The sequence below is a fragment of the Macrobrachium nipponense genome, chromosome 25 (genome assembly GCF_015104395.2).
Source record: "Macrobrachium nipponense isolate FS-2020 chromosome 25, ASM1510439v2, whole genome shotgun sequence".
In the NCBI taxonomy this organism is placed as follows: Eukaryota; Metazoa; Arthropoda; class Malacostraca; order Decapoda; family Palaemonidae; genus Macrobrachium; species Macrobrachium nipponense.
In genome coordinates this window covers 61,437,309-61,448,618 of record NC_087214.1, presented here as the reverse complement: position 1 = coordinate 61,448,618, position 11,310 = coordinate 61,437,309, and the positions used below count along the sequence as shown (strand labels likewise).

At 50.6% G+C, this 11,310-nt stretch overlaps 1 protein-coding gene across 1 annotated transcript in view; it reads right to left on the bottom strand.

The window, feature by feature from the left end:
- LOC135199435 (mitochondrial import inner membrane translocase subunit Tim8-like) overlaps positions 1-10,899 on the bottom strand; it is a 51,415-nt gene extending 40,516 nt beyond the window's left edge. The window contains exon 1 of the mRNA XM_064227467.1: positions 10,466-10,899. Within this exon, the coding sequence (XP_064083537.1) occupies positions 10,466-10,640 (175 nt within the window). The 5' untranslated portion in view covers positions 10,641-10,899. The remainder of the gene's footprint in view (positions 1-10,465) is intronic.
- Positions 10,900-11,310: the final 411 nt, after the last annotated feature.

The window sequence follows — 11,310 nt, the reverse complement described above, 5'->3', positions numbered from 1 at the left end:
ACTTGTGGGCAATATCCGAAGGTAGAAGGACGTGAAGGTGGTCTGGTTGGCCCAGACACCTGCCTTCAGGACCTGCGCCACGGAGAAGTTCTTACGGAACGTAAGGAGGGTCCGATACCTCTGACTTCGTGGGCTCTCGGTCGGAGCGTACGGATGTCGTCGCTACCATCAGCCACCCCCCCCCCCCCCCCTCGTACGCTCTCCTGATCACCTCACGTAGCAGAAAGAAAGCGTGTTCTTGGAAACTTCTTTCTTGTAACCCCAGTGCTAACGAAGAGGCGTCGACACTCAGGCCTGAGGTGTCGAGTTCTCTTCAGATAGCGCCGTAGCGCCCTCACAGGACAAAGCAGCATCTTCATCCGCATCGTTATCGGTGAAGTCCAGAAGGGAGGGGATCGTGAAAGACTCGAACCTGTCGTCAGGGATCGGCGGATTCTGAGTCTTGGCTACGAAGTTCGGGAACGAAATCGAGCGTCACAGATCCCCAGCCTCTGGTGTGTTTAACATCATAAGAAAGACCATAGTCCCAGTTCCCCTATCTCTTCGCCGATGCCAGGGCCAGCAGAAGAGGGTCTTGAGGGTCAGATCCCTGTCTGACGACTCTCGGAGTGGCTCGAAGGGTCTTCGAGTCAAACTCCTAAGGACGAGAGTCACATCCCCACGCAGGGGCCTGAGTTCCCTGGGTGGGCAAGACCTTTCGAAGCTCCTCATTAGCAAGGAGATCTCGAACGAGTTCGAGATGTCCAGTCCCCTCAGTTTTAGGACGAGAGCCAGGGCGGCTCTATATCCTTTAACTGTGGGTACTGTGAGGAGCTTCTCTCGGCGAAGAAACAAGAGGAAATCCGCTACCTGCTGAAGAGTGGCTCTGAGAGGAGACAGACCCTGTCTACAACACCAACCACAGAAGACGGCCCACTTCCCCTGGTACACAGCTGCAGAGGACTGTCGGACGTGTCCAGCCATCTCTGTTGCTGCGCTACGAGAAAAGCCTCTCGTTCGCAAGAGATGATATAACAGCCAGCTGTGAAGTTGAAGGGACTGGACTGCTTGGTGGTACCGTTCTACGTGTGGCAGGGCTAGAAGGTTGTGCCAATTGGGTAGCTTTCTCGGTGCGTCCGCAAGAAGAGCCAGCAGGTACCGGATACCAAACGGCTTGAGGTCGTTTGGGAGCCACCAGGATCATTCTGAGATTGGGAGTGACCAGCGCTCGACTGATCACTTTTCCGAATCAGACAGAAGGGAGGAAAAAAGGCGTAAACGAAGAGGTTGTCCCAGGGGTGTTGGAGAGCGTCCTCTGCAGCTGCCCATGGGTCCGGCACGGCTGAAAAGAAAACCTGAAGTTTTCTGTGGTGCCGGGTGGCGAAACAGGTCTACGACCGGTCGCCCCCACAGGTTGAAGAGCCTTTACGCCACATCTTGGTGTAGAGACCATTCGGTCCCTATCACCTGATCCCGACGGCTGAGCTTGTCCGCTACTACATTCCTCTTGCCTGGAATGTAGCGTGCTGACAGCTCTATCGAGTGAGCCGTGGCCCACTCGTGCACCTGCACTGTCAACTGGTGAAGCGGAAGAGACACTAGGCCCCCTGCTTGTTGACATATGCCCACAAGCGGTCCTGAAAATTCTTGGAGAGCGTTGAACGCCGCCTTGAGTTCCAGGACATTGATGTGAAGGTGCTTTTCATGATGGTCCCACACACCTGCAGTCAGCAACTCCTCCAGGTGTGCGCCCCACATCCCTCGGTCGATGCGTCTGAGAACAGAAGCATCTCCGGGGGGGGAGGGGGGGGAGTGCGTAATGGGGCACTCCTCTTAAGAGGGTTCTTTGTCGTCGAGACCACCAGGCTAGGTCCTCGCCTCAACCTTGTCCCGTGGAAGCCAGCCCCGGGAAAAGCTAAGGAGGGATCCATTCGCCTGAGACCAACTCTCCCTTAGCCTCCACTGGAGAGACCGCAGGTGAAGACGCCCGAGGGACTAACTTCTCGTGACGACAGATGGCCGATCACGATTCCTTGCTGTGCTGCCTGTTCTGCCGAGACAGGAACCGGCCGGCTGCCTCCCTGAATTTGCTGATACGCAAGTCTGCGGGAAAGACCTGCCCTGCTACGGGTGTCTATCAGCATACCCGCCAGGTACTTCATCTTCTGGCTTGGGTTCGAGATTGGACTTCTCGTAGTTTATCACGATCCCCAGATCGCGACAAAACTTGAGGAGTCGATCTCTGTCCTGCAGCAACTGCGAGCGAGCTCGCCAGGACCAGCCAATCGTCGAGATACCTCAGAAGACGTATCCCGTGCGAATGGGCCCAAGCTGACACCAGAGTGAACACTCGCGTGAACACCTGTGGGGCGGTTGACAGACCGAAACAAAGTGCCCTGAATTGGTACACCGTCCCGTCGAAGATGAAGCGGAGGTACTTTCTGGAGGACTGATGGATGGGTATTTGAAAATATGCGTCCTTTCAAGTCCCACTGAAAGCATGAAATCGTTCCCCCTGATCGAGTCGAGCACCGAGCGTGCCGACTCCATCGTGAACCGCGTCGTGCGAACGAAGCGGTTCAGGGAGAGAGGTCTATCACCGGACGCCAGCCACCGCCGATGCCTTCTCCACTAGGAAGAGGCGGCTGTAAAAGCCCCGTGATTGGTCCTCCATGATCTCTACAGCTCGTTTCGCCAGCATGGTCTTGATCTCCTGTCGAAGAGCGTTGACCTTTGATGATCCCGGACATAGGTTTGTAGGTGGACCGGTTTGGAAGATGAGGGGGGGCCGAGACTCGAAGGGTAGTAGATATCCCTCCCGAAGGACGTTTCTACTATCCAGTTCTCGGCGCCGTAGCGCTGCCAAGTTGCCCAATGGCTCGCTAGGCACCCCCCCACTTCCGGCAGCAGGTGAGGGGGAACGCCGTCCCTAGCGTTTCCCACCTCGTTTCGACTTCTTCCCACCACCTCCTCGGGGAAAGGAGGGCTGGGAGGAGGGCTGGTTACGGCCTCCTTTAGCAGACGTCGAAACAGCAGGAGTCTTCACACGGGGTTTAGACGGTGCAACCGTCTTCGCCGCCGTGGAAGCGCTAGCTAAGCTCTTAGGCTTAGCCGCAGTCGCTCGAGATTGCCCAGTAACCTTCGAGACTGCCTGGTGAACTAAGCGGTCACTGTCATCAGTGCGGCCGCCTTTGCCACCGCAGCGGCAAACCATCTCTCCGGGAAAAGAGAGCATCGGGGAAACTCCTAATTGGTCCATTGCGAAGAACGAGTGCCGCCTCACGCCCGGCCCCCTTGGTCACTCAGGTAAGGACTGCGTCCCTACGTCGAAGAACCAAGTTGGCCCACAGGTTAGCAGTCTGATGGGCGAGGTAAGAGATCGCTCTTCCTCCAGACTGGCACAGTCTCCTGAAAGAAGCGTCGTCTTCGAGAGCAGAACTCCCACAGCCGGCTGCTACTTTGGATATTGTAGGTGGACCACAAATCCAGCCAAGAGACTGCCTGGAACGCTGCATAGCGGTAGATTCCAGGGCAAGTGCCTCCTGCTGCAAGAACCAGAGGTTCTCCGACAGGAGCTGCTGCAGGGACACACCTGGAGTCAGCCTCGCTAACTCCGGGTTAACCTGTTTTGGCAGTATCGGGTCTTCCGAAGGCACGTAAAATCGCCTCTGACGCTGTAGAGGAGGAGGAAGCAGCTTAGAAGACCGTCCGGATTTCAGCGAATCCTCCCGCCCTGAGACGAGATTCTCGACTTGATCCAGGACTGGAGTCTGCAAGCTAGGATCGCGGCAACCCCACCATCATTTTGGGTTCCTTCTTAGGACCCCAAAATGACTCGAGCCGGGACGTGGGCTCGGCCGGTGGTAGCGGCGATCCTTCCGCAAGGTCATTATGCTGACGAATCAGCTTAATGACTTCTGCAAAATTCCTCTGTATCTCGGGAGTAACTGCGTCTTGCGGAGTAGGACCGTCCAGTCCCTCCAGCAAGAACAGATCCCGAGATACTCCTCCCTCAGAAGGAGGAACAGCGGCAAACCCCTGACGGTCACCTCCAACTACTTGCACGTATGTTCTGGGTCGGTCCCTAGAACCGTGCCTGATCCATCGGCGTCATAGCGGGATCGCGAGCGGCGCACCTCTCGCGATCACTCCTCGGTACCTCGCTCCTCCCGGTGTAGCCCGAGGAGGTTGAAGGTACGGGAGAGGCAGACCTGACGCTCCCCCCTCGCTCGCTGGCAGGACCAGCGTGCGTGGGGGGCTGCTGCTGATCGTCAACCCACGGTGGCGATCGAGCAGCAGGCCTAGCCTTGCCGCTCGCCTGGGGCGAGAGGCTCGGCTGAGAACGTCGACGCTGATCTCTAGCGTCAGGCGAGCTGTTGCTGGTTACCGTCTCCGCCCGGTCCCTATGGGAGCGGCGGTCAGGTGACCTGCTAGGCTCGCTGTCGCGGTGAGACCGGCCAGCGTCCTCTCGGCGCGTCGAGCCGCTGGTACCAGCCGTGGCTGGTACCGACGGCCGCGGGGACCCCTTCCTCGCCTCAACCCGTGGCTGGTCAGCGACCGTCACGTCAACCCGAGCAGCCAGTTGGTCGCTGCGAGAGCGTCCACTGGCCTGGCGAGAGTCGTGTGCACGACTCTCGCCAGTCTTCTGCTCCGCGCCGCGGTCTTGACGGCGAGCGAGCTCGGGCGTCAAAACTTTGGCTGGACGGTCTCCCGTGGAAGAGCGTCCACTCGGTACTTCTCGCGAACGAGAAGCGGCCGAGACGGATCCTGATTTAGCGGCAGAACCGCTAACACCAGGTGAGGACGTACCAGCCGAGGCTGGTACACCTCTGGTCCCCGTCGTCTTCTTCTTTGCAGAGGAAGAGACGGGCCCCGTTCCCGAAGGAACAGGAGGTGACCAGCAGAAGAGCTCCCCGAATCGCCTGAGCGAGACGGGGCCCTTAGAAGATTCGAAGGAGTCTTCTTAGGGGGGGGGGAGGAGGCAGCCTTCTTCTTCTTCGGCTGGGTAGCCTTAGAAGTCGAAGGGGAAGAGGAGGCAGCAGACGACGAAGAAGACGACGAAGACGACGACGACACCTTCCTCTTCTTCTTCGCCAGGCTCCGCAGGACAGACGTCAGGTCTTCCATCCAGGAGGGAGCGGGGCAGTTGCCGAAGCAACAGGGCCCGACTGCACCTGTCCGGAAGAACCTGAGACTGTAGCAGCACCACCAACAGCAGGAGCGACAGGAACAGGTACAGGAACGACAGGAACAGCAGGTACAGCATCTGAAATAAAGGGAGCAGCAGGGACAGCAACAGGTACGGCAGGCACGGCAGGAACCACAGGAGAGCCAGGCGTCCTGTCGGCAGCTACCGTCATTCTCGGCACTGGCGGCAGGTCTAGGGGGGTACTCTTAGGGCAGCGGAAGTCCGGGGTCGGCAACACAAAGAAACCAGGTGGCGGTGGCACCGTCCTCTTTGGCACGGCAGTAATGGGTTTGTGCCACCGCAGCTGTAGCGTCACCGTCATTTACATGCGGCGTGTACAACGAGATGCGGCGGCATGTCATATGCTGGTGTTGTTATCGTGGTAGTGGTAGTGGTCACCACACCATGAGTGACCACTGCCGACCCCGCCAACCGCTCAATCAACCCCTGAATACTTGGCACTCCCTGCAGTCCCAGTGACTCCCACACCTGTCCAAGGTCGTCCTTCACTGGTGGCACATCTGCGGAAGCAACAGTCGGGTTCGTAAGAGGGGTTCCCTCGCGCCTGGGGGGAGAAGAACCCCACCCAGAGCGGACGGAAGACCCCGAATACAACTGGACGTCCGGGTAGCGGGCGCCCTCCTCCACACTCGACGGATCGAGTGAGGAGAAGGACTCCGCTAACCCCCCCCGCAGGGGAAGGCGCGAAACGTGGGGGCTGAACGGGAGGCAGGAAGGAAGACGAAGTGTCAGTTACCAAAGGAGTCACTGGAGAGCTTTCCGATGACTTCTTTGGAGGCCTAAGTCTCTTCCTGCCCTCGTACAGAACCCACTGCGCCTCGGACCAATTCATACAGGTAATACATGGCTCGTCCCGGGAGCATTCTCGCCCCCGGCAACGAGTACAAACCTCATGTGGATCTACGTCCACGAACGATCTAAATCCGCCGCATCTACGCCCCTCCAGCCCGGGACACACTCTACGGGCGACTGGGGGGCGCGGCGAAATCTCCATTTCTTGATCACTCATTTTAATTAATGAATAAAGAAATGCACAAGTACTTACAATTCATCCACACTCAACTAAACCAGAAAAGAGGGCTGAATACTCAAAGCAAACGACAAAAGCGGGCAGAGCGATGACGAACACGTCCTATCTCCACACGGCCGAAAGCAAAAGTGGTTTGTTTACCTCCCAGTCGCGCGGCGCGCAACGATCGGACAAGCAGTTAACTACCGTTCTCCCCTTGTTCGAAGCTTACGACCGTTCCAGCTGCCGCTAGCTACTTCCTATTGTTAAAGGACCGATGGTTTGTATTACGTATCGGAACAAACAGTCCACAATAGCGTATGCCAAACCAAAGAACCAATACGTCACCAAATAGCAGTCCAAAAATCAAGTCAGGAGGAACTAGCAAACGATGTTACTAGTACCAGCGACAGAGAAAATCTGGCTCAAGATGGTAATAGTTCCTATTCCTGCCACCCAGCGGCAGGCGGCGGGATCACCTGACCTACCTGTAGTGTGTGCCGCGAAATTTGAATTTCTGTCGGGGACGACGGAGTCTATAGCTAAGTATATATCTGACAGGGAAGTTGAATGTATGAAAATTACAATTTACATAAGGTACTTATATGTTAATACTATTTGAGGTACATAGCAGCCATGCATGGTACATAGCAGCCAGGGATGATACATAACAGCCAACGGCACATAGATGCCTGTTCCCTTACTGCCATCACAACTGAAACTCCAGTGTTTATTTGATTGTAATTATTGACATTTTGGTCTTAATTCACTCCACATTACACTTGAACCATGTTGCTGTTCCTGGTTCCTAAGCACTCACTCAACAAACACAGTTACAAGCAACAGCAGACGACACTGTTTATGATGTGTAAAGCTTTATTCACTTAATTGTTTACTTTACTCATTATTTAGTTTAACTTTACTTTGTTATTTCAAAATGTTTATTTAATTCATGTCTATTATCCCTTTTTTGCAACCAAATTACCCTGAAAAATTACAGATATTTCTAAAGAAGATACAATCCAAAGTTTCTAACCTTGTCGTACATCTGGCTGCCGAAAACCATAGCGGAACAGACTATGGATAAGTGGATTATAATACTTTTTTTTTTCTAGCACTTTTCATTGATTTAAGTCTATATTAGTATTTTGATTTTTTAAAATAACTGTATGCCATAAAATAAATGTAACCTTTAATGTTTGCATGCTAAGAATGGCAAAATCATCGTTGCCACATTAGTGGAGCTTCACACATACGTCGATGCATTATTATAAACAGTTTCCATGAATTTTAGTTGTTATAGTAATGCAATAATGAAAAAATTGCTTTAATATTTATGTATATATACTTCCAATACATAGGCTAATTTCACCAATTTCCAAGTTTTGTTTAAGTCTTATACCCAGTTTGGAGAGTGAACACATACCAATTGGCAACAGAGAGAGAGAAAAGATGGCGAAGGAAGGAAGGAAGAAGGACAGGGGTGATGGTGGAGGGGGTGGGAGAGGGTAGGTGGAATGGAGATTTTGTCTCTTGGTACAAGGACAAGTGTCGTTATTCTTTACGATTACTGATTCACGATACCCTTATAAATTACGGCACTGGGTGTAATACACAATAGCAAAATCTCGTTCTGATACAAGTGTTCGTTACAGAAATATTGCCCAAAAACGTCCTTGCACTGTCTCTGAAACCCATAGTGGGTATGCTGCTTAGTTGTCAATCAAGTTTTTTGTAATCAAGTATTTTTTATAAGCTAGCTATTGAATAAATTTGTATTTTTCTCAATCAAAACATATGCCCCTCAATTCTAACTTTCCTCTTTTAACGACTTTCTGGTCATTGCAAATTCGGCCCCATAATATCTTATGGTGCGAAAACAGACAGAGGCCCAGGGACCGAAAGCGTTTGCGTCACACTACGGTGGTAATCCGGCAGTAAAACATCTTCATATATCCAAAAAGTAAATAATAAAGATATATATGCGCATTACGATTATAACAATTACATGAATAGCCGATAACAATCTGCATGAATAACTGGTAAAGTGTTCTGCAAGAAAGTTGAGTATAGCAATTCATTTACAATAGGTACGAAAGTTAAGATGTCGTGACATCATAATACAGGACTTAAAAGAACTTTCTAATTCCGAAAAATAATCATTTAAATTGGAGTCAGAATAGAGTTACTTTTCAATAACGAATATTTTCAAATTAATCATCATAAATATGTAAAATATTGATGTTTAACTATTTATTTAATTAATTATCTAGTGCACGCTTCGTTGTCGTCTTCTACCAAAACAGTTGTTTACTTAAAAATGTTGTGGTTAGGGACCGTATTCCAATTGTTGTGATGAAAGTGCCCCAGCATCTATGGGTACAAGTGGTGTGCGGATTTATCACAGGAAATGGGAAGTTTGTTGACACAAGCGACTCCACAAACATCGAGATGGCGTCAATCTTCTAAGATATTTAAGCGTAAGTAAAAATTTAGAAAGCGTTTTGGTGAGATTTGCATTGCATTGGACACCCTTTTCACTACCCTCTGTTTAATGCTTTAAATGGGTTGATTACAGTTTAGTTGCCCGGGCCGCGTAACACCATTTTGCCCGGTCTTTAATCACTCCGCCAAAGTAAGTAGTTCTCGCAGACGTCCCACAGCCTACTGGGTGATTTTAGTGGCTTGTGTAAGGACTGTAATGAAGGCACCGTCGGACTTTTAAAAAAAGGGGAAAGTTTTCAGTCATCTCGGAAAACAACCGTCCCGCCAAGAAAGAAAAAAAAAATCCTGTACCCCGAAGATTTGAACGACTCCAATTTTCTTTATTAAGTTCTATATTTCTGGGGGGGGGGGGGGGGGGGGGGGGGGGGGGGGGGCGGGAACGCCAATCATTTGACGACTCGCAACATCTCCAAGGTAAGCTTATCAATGTAAATGCACGTTATGTTCATTATTTTACCGTAATAAAGCACGCCATTGTATTTCCCGCTAAGCTGAAGTCAGGGCCGCTCAACACATCCGAACATTCACGTTTCCTAGCAGTCCACGTGTTCGAACAAACAACGTGGCCTTGACTTTAACCAATGTATTCTCAGAAATATTCACTTTGTTTAGATATCAGTTAGGACATACGGGTGCCATCCATCCGTAAGGACAAGTTTTATTGGTTAGGTATTAAAAACTGTTAACATACTACACAGGGGGGTCCAGGCCCCGGCCAGGTAAGGACATGCAGACTAAGTTTGGTTAGGTTGGTTCCTTTGGTGGTTAGGTCGCAGCAATGTTAATATACTATACTGCTGGGGGTCCAGGGGGGCGCGAAGCCCCCCCGGCCAGGTAAGGACGTGGAGACTAACTTTGGTTAGGTTGGTTCCCTTGGTTAGGTAGCAATCACTGTTAATATACTATACTGGGGGTTCGCCCCCGGCCAGGTAAGGGCACGCGGCCTAAGTTTGGTTAGGTTGGTTCGTTTGGTTACGATCACTTCAGTTGGCCAGGTACCGCATTTCATGCATGAACGTTCTATTAGGCTAATAGCCCATATGTTCGGTCTACGAATGTTGAGTAGGGGGACAGTTTAGTAGCCTAGGCCGGGAGCTCCTACAGTTTAGTTGGCCACTGGTTTTGTCTGCTAGGGTTTCGTGATTTTTCGTGTTCATTGTCGTCGTCTGTGTCTCCACCCACCCAAAAACCCCGGTTTCCAATAGGTCCCCCCTCCTACCGTTTTCATTAAGTTTTAATCCAAAAATGTCGTGTTTCTCCCCCCACCCAAAAACCTCGCTTCCAAAAGGTCCACCATTACCCGTATAGGTTTTAGGGTTTTCTGACAATAAGCATGTTTTCAAACTTTGTGCCAAAACAAACCGTCCGCCATCTTGTTTGTATTGCTCCGCCGATTTCCTAGCAGACGAAACCCGTGGGCAACTAAACTGTAAGCGCTCCCTTTAAATTTCGCCTTAATTTCTAACTTTGGAGAACATACTTAGTACTTCGAAAGGAGAGTAGAGGTCTTTAGCTCCGTCTCTAACCAACAAGAAGTCGCGACTAATGCCCATCTCCGATATCAGGACGCGTTATAATGTACTTTTTCTGGGATTGTTCACGCTGATCGTATATGGTCCACTCTGTACCCTGCGGTTTTTTACCCTAGGTTGGCCAGTCCAGTCGGATGTTTACCCTATACACATTCATTCACACACACGTATATACAGGACTCATATATGCCCTAAAAGGACACATGAGGACCACAGGAGGAGGTCTCTCACCACCGCCCAAACTAGACGAGCCGAAGGAGTCGGCGTAGGAGGAGGAGGAGGAGGAACCGGTGTCGAAGCTGGAGGACGAGTAATCACTCCCCGAAGAGTATCCTGAGCTGTAGCTGCTACTGCTGGAGGAGGAGTCCTTCGTGTCCTCGGAGCCGCCGCCGAATAACCACCCCATCTTCGAGGACGACCTGATCCGGAGGGCTTCGCGATACCAGGAGGTGACGGTGGCGGTGGAGGAGGAGGGACAACTTTCGTTGTTTACACACGAGGGTCGCGGGAGGGAGTCAACTGAGACTCAGTCATTCAATACTGGTTCTTTTTCTTCTTCATCATCTTTTTTTCAGTAGGATATGGCTTCTTTTATTCTTTTACAAGAGCCAATATATAATCCCTTGCAAAACCACACCGTAAATACAAAGATCAGTCATGTTAACTTTTATTTCCTCTTCTTCTTCTTCTTTATCTTATTAATTTTAGTAGGCAATGGCTTTTTTTGCCAGAGCTATAATGTATCCCCTTGCAAAATCACATCCTAAATACAAAGATTAAGCATGTTAACTTTTATTTCCTCTTATTCTTCTTCTTTATTTTAGGAATTTCAACAGGATATGGCTTCTTTTATTCTTTTACTAGAGCCATAATGTACTCCCTTGCAAAATCACATCCTAGATACAAAGATTAATCATGTTAACTTTTATTTCCTCCTCCTCTTCTTCTTTATTTTAGTAATTTCAGTAGGATATAGCTTCTTTTATTCTTTTACCAGAGCCATAATGTACTCCCATGCAAAATCTCACCCGAAATACATAGATTAGTCATGTTAACTTTTATTTCCTCCACTTCTT